The sequence below is a fragment of the Salvelinus fontinalis genome, chromosome 39, assembly GCF_029448725.1.
Source record: "Salvelinus fontinalis isolate EN_2023a chromosome 39, ASM2944872v1, whole genome shotgun sequence".
NCBI classification, from domain to species: domain Eukaryota; kingdom Metazoa; phylum Chordata; class Actinopteri; order Salmoniformes; family Salmonidae; genus Salvelinus; species Salvelinus fontinalis.
In genome coordinates this window covers 14,221,145-14,237,351 of record NC_074703.1, presented here as the reverse complement: position 1 = coordinate 14,237,351, position 16,207 = coordinate 14,221,145, and the positions used below count along the sequence as shown (strand labels likewise).

The window sequence follows — 16,207 nt, the reverse complement described above, 5'->3', positions numbered from 1 at the left end:
GTCACAATTTCCTGACTCTGGGAGTTGTAGTTGTCTATTTGCAAAGCGATGTCACTCACCAAATGCCATCTCCCTTGTGTGCGATGTTTTTGATGTATGAAAGCGAGTGATTTAATTGAAGACATTTCTTTTCATTGCAAAAATGTTCAAACACCGGCTTCTCGGGCATTATCACTTAAATAAACCACCAGTTTACTGAAATCCATTGGTGTTTAATATGAGGGTTTTAACATGAAATATCCTTTATATCTTTTTACACACTTATTTGACTGCTGTGTTGGAAATGTTTTGGCGCCAAACTGGTGGCAGATGTGGAAAAAAAGTCAACACTTGGAAGAGTTAAAACAAAATAATGCCATTGTTGATGCTTTTTTCATTAGCCTAATTAGGCTATTTTTTCTTGAACATATGGTCTTTCCACTAGAAGCCCCACAATATGGACTAATTAATAAAAATGGAATACTATATATGAATACATTTTTTAAATAGTTATTCAAGTATAGGCCTAAATTACCAGTTACCATAGACTGCCATAGATTACCTGTTAAGTACCCAAATTATCGAAGATGTTGATGTTTGTAAATTACCGGTAGATCCCTATACAGATCTGTATCGGCGGCCTGATGGGAAAAGCTGGTATATGATATAACGTTTACAGTGGGACTCTACAGGCTAGTTAGTAGATGAGGTGGGACAATATTTTCTCATTAGAAATGCATTAATGTCCCACTTCACCTGGCACTTGTTGTGAAATCATTTATACGACTTTGTAAATGCCTATATACTGTATAAAACACGCTCAGTTTTCACCATTTTGTGACAGTAACCTTATACTAGACTCACCCCATGCCATTTGAATATTGATTTGGGGAGATTCCAAGCTCTTGGTAAAAACAACGCATTTCAATATATGTTAGAATATCGAATGAAGGAAATTACATTTAAATTGATTAAAGGTTTATTTTGGGCCTTTTGTAGCTGAAAAAGGTCCCAGTGCCACTATTCAAACACCATTCGTTGGAATTGGGACAGTACTATACATTTGATTTTCGAGAAATACATGTTTACATGGTTATTATAAAAATAAAAATAAACTGACAATAACTTCCTTTTAACACCAAAAGTTAGATTTCTGAATTATAATTGACAGAATGACAGACATCATTCTAGCGCAAGGTTTCATAGTTTTCATGATTTCAACGGGTCACCCATGTAAGAAACCTGAACACACACTTTGCTCAGAGTCTGTGTGGATGGGCTCCTTGTCTTCTTTTACAGCTATGAAGTTTGTGATTTCTTTGTTTTGTTTTTTCACCTTGAGAATGATTAAATATGTCTTACACCATTCATAAACTCATAGGTATGCTACTGTAAATATAAAGTTATTTTCTCAGTTTCAAAATAATTGTAACCACAAGCCTTCACCTAAATAATGAACATAAAATGCTTTCATGCCTGTGTACATGTTTGTTTTTCTTGTTAAGCCTATAGGCTACCTCTACCGTGCCAAGGGGAGGAATATGCCACATGCAGCTTTGAGAAGGCTAATCCTGAATAAGAATAGACTGCACTGAGAGAAGGTACTGGCAGAGCAGAGCAGTCAAAGCCACTTCAGAATCATCAAGTGATCAACAAGAAGAGCATCAAGTCAACCTAACCACTGAGCACTGTTGCCCACTGCATAGCACACAACGTTGGAGACTTGGGGTAGACAGGTGATGCATTTAGAGGGATTACCTAGCCATTGCAATCATGATTAAGTTTAGCCAATTAGCCTTTATCATGACTTTGTGATAAAATGCCATGTCGCAGGGCTGAGTTGTATAGCCTGCCCTTGTTGTTGATGTGCACTTGTTCACTGTGCGCTAAATACCAGCGCGTCTTGTTTTGCGACAGAAACCATCCTATTTCGGATGACACAGATCAACACGGAGAGAGAGACGACATGGAGAGAGAGCTGAGACTTCAATATTCTGCCTCACGAGTCAGAGCCAATCTAGACTAAATCAAATAGGAGTGTTGCTTTTAAGATTTAACGATTTTATTTCAGATGTCTCCCATTCCATCATTGCACTGGGGCATGCGAAAGTGGGATTAGGGGATAGGCTATATTGCGCATGGTGCTTTATCAAAGGGGCTTTGATAGGTCTATCGGTTATGACAGTCGGACTGCGCCTGCCTGGAATACAGGTGTTCTTTGGTCAAATATGGACGCAGAGCACATGATGCACAGTGAGCAGATTGTCAACACTCGCGACTTCATCATTTCAGTTAAATGCACCCCCACCTCGGGAAAATTGGTATTCGGGGGAAGATGAGGTTGTAGCCTTGACAACTACGGTTGTGGTCGCTTCTGTGAAGGGGGATCTCAGCCGCTCTCCGTAGACTTTAGCATTTTTCATGGATTATTCATCTCTGTGCGCCCTCAGTCGAATGCAGTTCTGACCGTAGGATGCTTGTTTAGCCTACTATGGCTGTAGAGTATTTGCTAAATGCATGGCGGTTTCGAATTAACACCCGGTGATTATTACATGCTGTTATCTCAGTGATCATTCATTCAGAAGATTCCTCCTCAGTATTATTCGTAATATCTCTCGGATACCCAGCCTACCATTCAATAAAGATAAGGAAAACGGTGGCGGACCCAAGAACAGTGCAAGCTGCGAGGCTTTCTAAACACTCGCCCAGAAGGGAGCAGTTTAGTCGGGGAGATCATGTCACATTGACGCGGCCGGGAGATGCTCTGTGCTTGATTAAAGCTCTGTGTGAACAGTTCGTAAATATAAAAACCTTTAGAGACTGAATGATGGTGCCTGGGGCTCCTACAACCATGCTTCCCGCTTCCGAGGCTGCCAAAATCTACCAGACCAACTACGTGAGGAACTCCCGCGCTATCGGGGTTCTGTGGGCTATCTTCACCATCCTCTTCGCTATAGTCAACGTGGTGTGCTTCATCCAGCCCTACTGGATCGGAGACGGGATGGACACGCCGCAGGCCGGCTACTTCGGCCTCTTCCACTACTGCATCGGAAACGGGCTGTCCCGGGACCTGACGTGCCAGGGCAGCTTCATGGAGTTCAGCACCATCCCCTCCGGCGCCTTCAAAGCCGCGTCCGTCTTCATCGGGATGTCCATGGCGCTGGTCATCGGATGCATCGGCTGCTTTACGCTCTTCTTCTTCTGCAGCACAGGCACGGTCTACAAGATCTGCGGCTGGATGCAGCTGGCTGCGGGTAAGTTCCCTCCGTCTGCATATTGATTCCTTGAAGGGTAAAGGAGTTCAGAACATCAGCAGTTCTACAACAAGAGATAAAACTCTGTATTCCAGCTGTTCAATCAGCCAGGTAGGGGCAATTATAACAATGTGTTAAAGCTAGAATCCTTAGTTGCTACATCCATTCTTGGACTTGTAAATTATAGGCTGCCAATTGATTCTTGAAGAATATAACTGATAAATGCCTCATGAGTTTAGTTCAACTGTCTCGCCCCATCAGAACCCTAAATATATACGCTTGTTTTACTCCAATGTTTGTAAACAACGTAAATGTAAACAAACACCGTATGGCCTAAAAACATGGTTAAAACTATGCATTCGATATCATTGGTGGTTAGTCCTTGCATCTATAGCTCTGTCTATGAATTTTAGAGTGGTTACATTTCTCCAGCCCAATCCCTTAGATTTTTTGCAGAACGGGCAGGGATGCCCTTTGTTATTATTTAAATTAAGGATTCTAGCTTTAAGTGTGGTTTATAGTGTTATACTTGACGTCAGTTTTATAATAAGTGTATGTCGGGGGTTAAGTACGTAGGTTAAGCAAATATGTTTCTATAAAATGAGCAAAAGCTCCTTGCAGATGACAGCCATGTTCGTTTATCCGTCTTAAATCATCAAACACTGTCGCACTATCTTTAAAACATATATTAATGGAGCAAAGACAACCACAAAAAATACAGCCAGACACGCAAACTACACCGGCCAAGTTGCATGTACAAGCCTTGCAAAAATGAATTAACACACGCATCTGTCAAGCGCAAACGTGGTTCTATTTGAGATTCTCCAGGTGCTGCAAGTCCCCTCCTTATTGTATGTCAGGAAGATACAAACCCACATAAATGCTTGAAAAACACACGATAAGAGATGGATTAAAAATAACTTAACACCAACTAGGTTTCCCGTTTTATCTGTAGATGAATCCTTGGAGAAGAGAAACACAAGATTATGTATGACTCCAGGTCAAAATTCTACAAAGAACCATCTTAAAGGAGGACCATATGAATGTTAGGTAAAATAACAACCCAATGTTAATCTCCCAGCTAAATATCCATTAACGTTTCATGTGTTTCGACCCACCCAAAATTAATATAATTGATGCACAGTTGATTTGAGTTTTAACCTGCATGTCATGATTGCATTTTGTCAGATGTACAAAATCCCAGTGGCGTACTCCCGTGGTGTAGTCTGCATGTAATGCTCTCTCATACATCAGAATTTACCCAAGCTTATAAACAAGCATCACAGTGAAAGTTACTTTGCAGAATTTAAGCTGGTAAAGAATGCACACAGACTCTAGATTGTGGCTTTAAAGCGGGTGCATACAATCAACCAGTGATCAATCAAAGGCAATGATCCTTCAACTCATCTCTGTAACACAAACCACTGATTAAAAAACACAATGAATGGTGTTAATGCTGCTTGACAGATGTTGGTCTGAGAACCACAACACCATCCATCTGTATAGCTGCAGGAGCCTCGCTGGTGTTTATGTTCAACGTGCATTTACAGCATGGAGATTATCTAGAGAATTCCACAGCATTCTCATCCCAGACTGAGGTAAAACAGAAGCCCTGGCCAATGAGCACAGCCTGGGTGTTCATATCACCACCTTGTTTTTCCACATGAAAGAAAGACACTGCTTATCGCTCAGTGGTGGGAGTGAGTCAGTGGTAACCACTTGGTTGGTTTCCCTCTCTCACAGGGAAGAGCCCATATCCACAAAATGATCTCTGAGTAGGAGTGCTGATCTAGGATCAGTTTAGCATTTTAGATCATAATGAGTATGATTATATGGACAGATCCTAGATCAGCAGGCTTACTCTGAGATGTTCTGGATACGGTCTTCATAATCCGGTACAGATCTGATCATGTTCAGACTATACAGGGGGTGATCAACAAACTGACTAACACAGCCTGTATGATGCCTAAAAACACACTTTACTAAACATATTGTAAATATTTACGTCATTTAAATTAAGCTAATTTTTTTTAATGATCTCTGCCAAGTAATGGGGCCTTTTCACCAATGAGATTCTCCAAAAATACAGGTGACGAATATGTTTTATGAACTCAACAGTCTGTGTGTGTCCCCCCCCCCCCCCCAACAAGGCTCTGTCAAGAAATATGACATCACAATGTACCATACCGCAAGGCTGCAGAGCGTGGCTTTATGGAGTGCTGTGTGGGGAGGAGTCAACATTGGCGATGACAATGAGAGGTCTGAATGCTCGGGGCCTGTTGGCTGCTCATTGCTTCCTTGTCTTTTATTGATCCATCACAACACTTTGCTCGTGGCAATGACATGCATCATCAGCATTCAGGCAATCTCTGCCTCATTCAACTCACTCACTGAATCTCTATCTCTCTCCATTCTCCTTCTTTCAGATATGTCATGTTGAGGTCACTGTGAAATTGGCTATTAAGACGTTCCCGGGGAGTAGTAATTGGAAATATAGTGTACTTTTATTTTCTCATTGCAGCCACAGAAACTCAGATTTGATTGTCAAATCCTTCTAGACTCAGTGTAGTCAAACTTCTATCCAGGAGTAACTGGCTGTTGTGAGTGTCTGTCAAAGACGGCACATAGCGAAGAGGAACCTCTCCTTAAAAGCAGAGGAGAGGCTGAACATCTGATGAGAACAATCCACCTGCAGGCATTTGAACAGCAACGCTAGAACAGTGCTTTCAAAATGTCTGCTTCTGTGCAGGTGTGTTTTTCAAGGAAATGTACATGAAACCAACTGACATGTTCCCGCCCCTGCAGGCTGCAGCAATACAATACCTAAAGAAGTCTCCTTACTACGATTAACACTCTTGAATAATCTGCTTAACTGGCCCACTGCACACAGCACTTCTCAGGTAGACATGCCCAGTCTGCACTCAGTAGTTGTCTGCAAACTGGAGCAGCAGGACAATCCGCCTTGCCTCCCTCCAGCCTCCCTCTCGCTCCCTTCCCCCTTGCATCGCCTTGACCACCCCCTCACTGTGGACCAATTAACTCCCAAACTAAAACTGACAGGCAGCCCCCTCCATGACAACCACACTGCATGGTCGGTCGATGATAATCACACTCATCCTGTGACAACTTCCACCAAATGCAAGGCGCTTCTCCACTCTAGTGGAGGATGTGATGGATGGGTCGGCTCTGGCAGCATGACAATGCCTGTCTGTCTGGCTCTAGTGAGGAAGCAGATTGGTGCTCGGCTCGCCATCCTGGATTTAAACAAGAACTCCGCTGACCATCCCTATTTCCGACCCTCACCAAGGCAAATGCCTGAACACACAGGAAGGTGATTATCATTCATGTATTCGGCAGGGGCTCCATGCTCAGTTTGGATATGGCTTCCACAAGCAAACAAAGGAACCAGGGGGGCTCTTGAGTGTGTTGTGGAGGCATTTCAATGACCTGTTTCCTGGCTCTGTTTGGACCACTAGGCTGCCCGTACGGGTAAGTGGCCGCACATTGCTGCACTCAGTACTGGTCCAATGGGCCCCAAGAGACAGAAGCTGGCATTAGCATCAAACATTAAAAGGCCCATTTGGTTCCTCGTGGTTTATTGATCCAGAGGTTTCTGTGCAGAACAGAACAGCACAAAACTCCACTAATGGGAGACAGCTGCTGTCACCGTCTGGTTCCTCTGCTGCTTACAGGCAGTACTGTTTGTTTGTCTATTTATTCAGGTGTGCGTGTGTGTGTATGTGTGTGTGTGCGTGTGTGTGTGCTCTCTTTATCGTGTCTTTAATTTATCATAGGTGTGGGCCAACTCGTGCCTATGCATGAGATTGCATGATTTGGCATTTAAATACACACAGTCTGTTCAGCACTCATACAGTACTGTGGCTGTTGGGGATCTTTGCACAGTGTGGCTCTCCATTTCTCACAATTCTTTAAAATAGAGGCAAGTGAGAGACATCACATGGTGCCTTGTTGGGGGAAAGAGAGGAGGTGGATAAGAGATGTCAACTAAGGGAGGGGATGAAGACCAGCAGGGAGGAAAAGATAAAAGCACATTAAAGAACATGGAAAGTGATGGTGACAAAGAAGGATTTGGAGAAAAAAACTGAGAGAAGAGTTCAAATATTGATGCTGAAAAGTACTATCAAGAGATGAGGTCAGGAAGAAAGCCATGCCATTAGAAGTTCAAGCTCGTAGCCCAGACAGATCTGGGACCAGGCTACATATTTCACCAATGTCTTTCTGAACTGAATATGACCTGCCATAAATGAGAGCTTAGTTAGCCTCCCTCTCCACTCACAACTTTACAAGGTTGTGCACTAAGCCAGTGGGCAGTTGCTGTGTGTGTCATAGTACCACTAAAGTCAATAGCTAATAACATCAACCAGCTCTTATCCTTCCTATCAGTGGTAGCGTGATGGACTGGCTGGCTGAGCCTGAGATGATTTGGGAGATGATGTAACATGACCAAACGGGAGTTCCAGTTACACACACTCATTAGTCAGAGTTTTAGAGGACTGCAGTAGTAGTGTGGTGGGACATCAAGAGGAGTTGTGAATGGGGCTGATGAAAGCCGGCTCACTTCTCCAGCTCTTTGGAAGCCCATTGAGACTCCCACAGCATACTCCACAGATCAGAGACTCTCCCACAGCATACTCCACAGATCAGACTCTCCCACAGCATACTCCACAGATCAGACTCTCCCACAGCATACTCCACAGATCAGAGACTCTCCCACAGCATTCTCCACAGATCAGAGAATATCCCAAAGCATTCTCCACAGATCAGAGAATATCCCAAAGCATTCTCCACAGATCAGAGAATCTCCCAAAGCATTCTCCACAGATCAGACTCTCCCAAAGCATTCTCCATAGATCAGAGACTCTCCCACAGCATACTCCACAGATCAGAGAATCTCCCAAAGCATTCTCCACAGATCAGAGACTCTCCCAAAGCATTCTCTACAGATCAGACTCTCCCAAAGCATTCTCCACAGATCAGAGACTCTCCCACAACATACTCCACAGATCAGAGACTCTCCCACAGCATACTCCACAGATCAGAGACTCTCCCACAGCATACTCCACAGATCAGAGACTCTCCCACAGCACACTCCACAGATCAGAGACTCTCCCACAGCACACTCCACAGATCAGAGACTCTCCCACAGCACACTCCACAGATCAGAGACTCTCCCACAGCATACTCCACAGATCAGATAATCTCCCAAAGCATTCTCCACAGATCAGAGACTCTCCCAAAGCATTCTCTACAGATCAGACTCTCCCAAAGCATTCTCCACAGATCAGAGACTCTCCCACAACATACTCCACAGATCAGAGACTCTCCCACAGCATACTCCACAGATCAGAGACTCTCCCACAGCATACTCCACAGATCAGAGACTCTCCCACAGCACACTCCACAGATCAGAGACTCTCCCACAGCACACTCCACAGATCAGAGACTCTCCCACAGCACACTCCACAGATCAGAGACTCTCCCACAGCATACTCCACAGATCAGAGAATCTCCCAAAGCATTCTCCACAGATCAGAGACTCTCCCAAAGCATTCTCTACAGATCAGACTCTCCCAAAGCATTCTCCACAGATCAGAGACTCTCCCACAACATACTCCACAGATCAGAGACTCTCCCACAGCATACTCCACAGATCAGAGACTCTCCCACAGCATACTCCACAGATCAGAGACTCTCCCACAGCACACTCCACAGATCAGAGACTCTCCCACAGCACACTCCACAGATCAGAGACTCTCCCACAGCACACTCCACAGATCAGAGACTCTCCCACAGCATACTCCACAGATCAGAGACTCTCCCACAGCACACTCCACAGATCAGACTCTCCCACAGTATACTCCAGAGAGAGAGAAAAAGGGCCCACCCCTCTATCTCTCTCCTCTTTAACTCATCCCTCTCTCCGTTCCCTCCCCATTCAGCAAAGCACCGGACCAGGCCCCGCTGTCAGCCACACACACGCCATCCTTTTAGAGAGTAATGTTATGTACAATGGGCCAATGGACATTTAAGCCTCCAATGCAGTCATCAGGAAGTTAGATGGTGTGCCAGCCAGGCATGAAATGTGTGATTTCTCAAACCCTGCTCCCAAATGATCAGCATAGCATGACTCTTAATAGAACTGTCAGCTGGTAAATAAATCAGAAAGCAGACGTTGTGCGTCAGGAGGTGTGAAGGCGTCAGAGCAGGAGGTGTTTTATGTCTCTTCCTGTGGATTAGAGGTGGCAGATACAGTGCCATATTTAGGATGTCATTCTGACACATCCTGTACCTGCCAACGACCCATAAGATGGGTTTGTGCGAAGAGGAGAGAATCTCCCATGCGTGTGCATCTGCGACGACTGTAGATGCCATGATTGGGATTTGCTTCAAGAACATTTCATTACTAGATCTGGTGGTTTAAATGCAGTCTTGTTATTCAGATGTGGGAAATTGTTTTAAAGGTGTTGTGATCTTATCGTATTGGTGCACACAATTACTTTGATAAAATAGCTCGTCAATTTTTCATGAGTTTGATTGGCAGCTGTGATGGAGGACTTGCTAGGCCTGTTAGAAATAAAGTGAGAGTGACATCTCTGATTGAAGAGTTGCATAATCTTTTGGGACTAAACCGTGACTGACTTATGATTTAGATATAAGAGGGTGACGATAAGAAGGTGACGAGAGAGAAATGTAAAGCAGAAGAGAGGTTTGAAAGACAGCCGATTCCAGAGAGCCACATCTAACATAGCATGTCAATGCAAATCCCGAAAGAACAGTTAGTCCTCTGCGAGTACAACATAGCCTCATTCACAATGGGTACTAACACTCAACTATCTTATGATCAATTTCCTGCCAATCAAATGTGCTTGGTATGGAGTGCAAGCATCAGACATACTGACAGGGAAAATTCAGAGCAATGTTATATTTGATGGAGGCCTATCTGTCAATACGCTGTTAATCTCTGAAGTCAAACTCAAGTTTTCGTAACCACAGGTACTCTGACTCTACTGCATCATTAAACCAACTTCCAGTAAGGTAGTCATTTAAATGCTCTAAGAGCTATTAAAGTGGGTTCCTGCACATCAGTGGATTTTCATTGTAGACCGGCACTGTTGAACCACTAATTGAACTTTGGGATTTTTCAGGTGAAGGCTTTCCCAGGTGCATGTCGCGCTTCCTAAAGAGCTGTGTCTTTTTGGACAACCTTTTCTCCCGGTGTGTCAGCCTCGGTGCCACAGGTGGATGGGGGTAACTCACTGTGTTCGCCCTGGTTCCGTGGCACCGGCCGGCTAGCGTTAGTGTTATTTCCTGCTGTTGCTCTTTCAATGGGGGGGGGGGGGGCGTTAATAATGAGATTAGGACGGGTCAGCTGACTGAGACGCTGGTACAGCTGACAGCAGAGATAACACAGCCTTTCCTAGAGGTCCTGCAGGATGCACGTGGTGTATGTGTCAGTCTGCTGTTGGCTACAGCAACACGTGGTGTATGTGTCAGTCTGCTGTTGCTGATGAAAGCTACAGCTCATTAACAGTACTAATCATGATGATCCTAAAGCACCACAGAGGGACCTAGCACTAAGGAACATGGAGGGGGTGGTGGGTGAAGGAAGAAGATTGGCAACTCCAAGTCAGACACTCACAGTATGGATGAAAGAGTGGGGAGACAAGGTACTAAATAAAGTACTATACCAGTCAAAGGGTTTTTCTTTATTTGTACTATTTTCTACATTGTAGAATAATAGTGAAGACATCAAAACTATGAAATAACACATTTGGAATCATGTTTTAAGCAAAAAAGTGTTAAACAAATCAAAATATATTTTAGATTTTAGATTCTTCAAAGTAACCAGCCTTTGCCTTGATGATATATTTGCACACTCCTGGCATTCACTCAACCAGCTTCACCTGGAATGCTTGTTCAACAGTCTTGAAGGAGTTCACACATATGCTGAGCACTTGTTGGCTGCTTTTCCTTCACTCTGCGGTCCAACTCATCCCAAACCATCTCAATTGGGTTGAGGTCGGGTGATTGTGGAGGCCAGGTCATCTGATGCAGCACTCCATCACTCTCCTTCTTGGTAAAACAGCCCTTACACAGCCTGGAGTTGTGTTGGGTCATTGTCCTGTTGAAAAACAAATTATATTCCCACTAAGCAGCAGCTAGGGGTGGCAGTTAGCCTAGAGGTTAGAGCATTGGGCCGGTAACCAAACGGTTGCTGGATCAAATCCCAGAGCTGACAAGGTAAAAATCTGTTGTTCTGCCCCTGAACAAGGCAGTGAACCCATTGTTCCCCGGTATGCCATCATTGTAAGTAAGAATTTGTTCTTTTTTTTTTTTTTTTTTTTTTTTAATCCCATTTTCTCCCCAATTTTCGTGGTATCCAATCGCTAGTAATTACTACCTTGTCTCATCGCTACAACTCCCGTACGGGCTCGGGAGAGACGAAGGTCGAAAACCATGCGTCCTCCGAAGCACAACCCAACCAGCCGTACTGCTTCTTAACACAGCGCGCCTCCAACCCGGAAGCCAGCCGCACCAATGTGTCGGAGGAAACACCGTGTACCTGGCCCCCTTGGTTGGCGCACACTGCGCCCGGCCCGCCACAGGAGTCGCTGGAGCGCGATGAGACAAGGATATCCCTACCGGCCAAACCCTCCCTACCCCGGACGACGCTATGCCAATTGTGCGTCGCCCCACGGACCTCCCGGTCGCGGCCGGCTGCGACAGAGCCTGGGCGCGAACCCAGAGACTCTGGTGGCGCAGTTAGCACTGCGACGCAGTGCCCTAGACCACAAGAATTTGTTCTTAATTGACTTGCCTATCATCTGTTCACCTACTCTGCGTCTCACAAAGACACAGCGCTTGGAACCAAAAATTAGACCTATGGACAGATTTCTAATGTCCATTGCTCATGTTTCTTGGCCCAAGCAAGTCTCTTCTTCTTGGCAGGTACAGGATGGTGTACTTTAGTAGTGGTTTCTTTGCAGCACGAAGGCCTGATTCACGCAGTCTCCTCTGAACAGTTGATGTTGAGATGTCTCTGTTACTTGAACTCCGTGAAGCATTAATTTAGGCTTCAATTTCTGAGTCTGGTAACTCTAATAAACTTATTCTCTGCAGCAGAGGTAACTGTGGGTCTTCCTTCCTGTGGCAGTCCTCATGAGAGCCAGTTTCATCATAGAGCTTGATGATTTTTGCGACTTCACTTGAAGAAACTTTCAAAGCTCTTGGAATTTCCCGCATTGACTGACTTTCATGTCTTAAAGTAATGATGGACTGTCATTTCGCTTTCCTTATTTGAGCTGTTCTTGCCATAATATGGGCTTCGTCTTTTACAAAATAGGGCTATCTTCTGTATACCACCCCTACCTTGTCACAACACAACTGATGGCTCAAACGCAGTAAGAAGGAAAGAAATTCCACAAATTAACGTTTAACAAGGCACACCTATTAATTGAAATGGATTGCAGGTGACTACCTCATGAAGTTGGTTGAGAATGCAAAGATTGTGCAAAGCTGTCATCAAGGCAAAGAGTGGCTACTTTGAAGAATCTCAAATTGTAAAAATATTTTGATTTGTTTAACACTTTTGTTAACTGTGTGTGTGTGTAGCTGTGTGTAGCTGTGTGCAGCTTTGTCTGTGTATTCCTACAAATTTGACAGTTATCCTTTGGGAGTTTTGCGTGCACAGTATTTGCCAGCACTACCTGGGTAATTAATCGTGGGTAGAATGAGCAATCTATGAGTGCTCTACAGTACTCTGCAAATGTTCTACTCTGCAATAGAGATATTGCTTAGTCTGCTACAGTGCCAGCATGCTACAGCAGGAAAATAATCCTGCAGCAATAGGAAATGTGAATTATTATGTGGATTATAATTAATGGACATTTTTGTAGGGGTTGATACATTTTTCGTAAGTAAAAATCTAAAGTGGAAATTACTAACATCCGAAGGCTTTTAATAAACTACAAGTTTTACATTTCCTGCATTGCAGTTAAGTTCTCCTGCAACAGGGTGATCAAATTAAGATCCTACATCTGTATCATCCGTCCCCAAGGGAGCGTCATTAAATAGCTAGGCTACCCACCACTGCACAAGGGATCAGAGACAAATCCCCCAGCAGGGGAAAGTGATAATCTCAAGGAGCATAAGCTTTTCCCAAGAAGAGAAAATACTGTCTCTCACTTTCTCTCTCCCTTCTCTCTCTCTGATACAGCTCAGCTAACCCTGATCTTTGTGAGAGAAGCTTACTTATTTAAAGCAGGGGGTTTATGCCAAATGTAGAACTTAATTGTAGGTCACTTGTAGAAGTAGCTATCATATACTGTAGTATTGTGTAAAAATAAATTGACACAACTGACTTGCAATTTTGAAGTTTGTCTTACTGCAGCTAGGCAAAACCTTTTCGTTATGGTCAAGTGTTGACATATGTGCTCAAATAAAGCTATAAAAGAGCATTCGCAAGAACATCAAATGTCAGTGTTTGTCCTACATTCATTTAGCAGCGGTGCACCAAATGTCTGCCGAGACGCTTTTAAGATCAGAGTGGCACGTTAAAACGTCAGATCGTCCGAGAAACCTCCAAGGTAACTAGCTAGCTAGGTTGTAATCCTGGCAGTGTGTCCGCCCTTATTCATAGATTTATAGATGTATGCCCTAGGTAGACACCCCCCCATCTGGTGAAAGAAATCCTAGGGGAAACACTGAATGTGTAGATATTGGCTGGTGGTGGTGATGTAGGATTTAAGATGGCAGCAGTAGACATGTCAAGTGACAGACAGAAGTCTTGCCACGGTTCATTAAGAATTGATTACCCTGGTTCCATAGAGGTCATTAGTGCTGCTACAGAGAAGGAGCAGACCCTGAGGTCCTGATTGCAGCTCTGGCCCTGTCAAGCTCATCCTCCCCAGCGCTTAGAGATCTACATACCAACAACTTAATCTTCTACAGCAGGGGTTCTTAAACCTTTTCAGCGCGAGACCCAAGTGAGAAATTGACGATTCTCCCGTGACCCAAATCGTCATCCAACGACTCAAATTAAGAATAAAATAGTGTGTGATGATAGATGTACTCTCATAACTGCGACCCACCTGTCGCATGCCCAGGACCGACTTTGGGTCCCGACCCATAGTTTAAGAAATCCTGTTCTACAAGCAGGAGATTCCCTAACGCAGTCAGACAGCAGACAACCTGAAACAAGATAACCGCAGAACGTCAAATAACCATGGAAACGCTCTGCTGCAAACACCAACCGCTAAAGATAAGACTAGAAATCAGGGCATTTACTTTCAGAATTGTGTACTTAATGTTTACATGTATGTGTAAGACATGACTTTAACTTCGGTGTATCTAACAAGGTTTTCTCTATAGAGCCACAATTGAGTGACTTTCTCTGGGCTGAATTTCCCCCAGGTCTGTGAACCTTAGCAGAAAGATCATTCACAATTGTGTTCTCACTGTCAGAATTGTTTATCCATTAAAAAAAAGCAGAATGCCGAAATGCAAAGTACATGACCTTGTAGAATGTGTTGAATCATCTTGAATCCCTTTCGGTCTTTTAGAAATGCGTGAGCCATATCAATAACACTGCGTAACTCTGGTTTGTGAATAAATTATAGTTGCGTCAAATATGAATGAAAGGCGTTTGGTATTTCAAGTTGCCCTGTGGGAGCAGTTTTAGATGAAATGCAATCATGAGTCGTGCAAATACATTCATATCTGCTGTAAGCAGGGGATAGCAGGTAGAAAATAAACTCAGTTTCTCTTTTGAATCACATGAACTCAAACACAATGCGGCAGCCCATTCCAGCAAGCTGTATCTCACTGCTCAACCACAGGTGAGAAGGTCTATAGAGACCTCTCTTCTCTCTCCCTGTCAGCTTTCTTGTAAAAAACCCAGTCCTGAACAAGCATTTCCCTTCCTGACTTCATAATTAAGAAATAATGACAGTTTAGAGTTGTTTAATTATGACTAGAGGAAAAAGGGTAACAATTAACTACAGATAAAGACATGATGGCGCCGGAGGAGATGGCTCCCGCTTTACGGGCGTGTGTGTGCTTTTTCTCATTATTTGTACCTTATTTTCTACATAATGTTTCTGCCATCGTCTCTTATGACCGAAAAGAGCTTCTGGATATCAGGACAGTGATTACTCACCTCGTACTGGACGAAGATTTTATTTTTTTCACGAGTCGGACGCAAAGGATTTACTTCAGACACCTGACAAGACCCACATCCCCATCATTCGCATGAGGAAGAGACTGAGATATTGGGGACGTAGGTCGGGGTGCCTTGTAAGGATCCGTCGGTGAGTGAGGAATCCCCCTCTACCATCAGTCCTATTTGCCAACGTGCAATCATTGGATAACAAAATGGATGAGCTCCGATCAAGACTATCCTACTAACGGGACATTAAAAACTGTAATATCTTATGTTTCACCGAGTCGTGGCTGAACAACGACATGGATAACATACAGCTGGCTGGGTTTTTGTTCCATCTAATATTAATCTAATATTAAGGCATTCTCGAGGTTTTGCTCGCCTGAGGTAGAGTATCTCATGATAAGCTGTAGACCACACTATTTACCAAGAGAGTTTTAATCTATATTTTTCGTAGCTGTCTATTTACCACCACAAACCGATGCTGACACTAAGACGGCACTCAGCGAGCTGTATAAGGAAATAAACAAACAATAAAATGCTCATCCAGAGGCAGAGCTCCTACTGGCCATGGACTTTAATACAGGGAAACTTAAATCCGTTTTACCTCATTTCTACCAGCATGTTAAATGTGCAACCAGAGGGAAAAAAACTCTAGACCACCTTTACTCCACACACAGACGTGTACAAAGCTCTCCCTCACCCTCCATTTGGCAAATCTGACCATAACTCTATCCTCCGGATTCCTGCTTACAAGCTAAAACTAAAGCAGGAAACACCAGTGACTCGCTCA

General features: G+C 43.9%; 1 protein-coding gene across 1 annotated transcript in view; it reads left to right on the top strand.

Moving 5' to 3' along the window:
• Nucleotides 1-1,771: 1,771 nt before the first annotated feature.
• Nucleotides 1,772-16,207, top strand: part of LOC129838412 (LHFPL tetraspan subfamily member 3 protein) — a 44,079-nt gene continuing 29,643 nt past the window's right edge. The window contains exon 1 of the mRNA XM_055905352.1: nucleotides 1,772-3,233. Coding sequence (XP_055761327.1) covers nucleotides 2,804-3,233 — 430 coding nt within the window. The 5' untranslated portion in view covers nucleotides 1,772-2,803. The remainder of the gene's footprint in view (nucleotides 3,234-16,207) is intronic.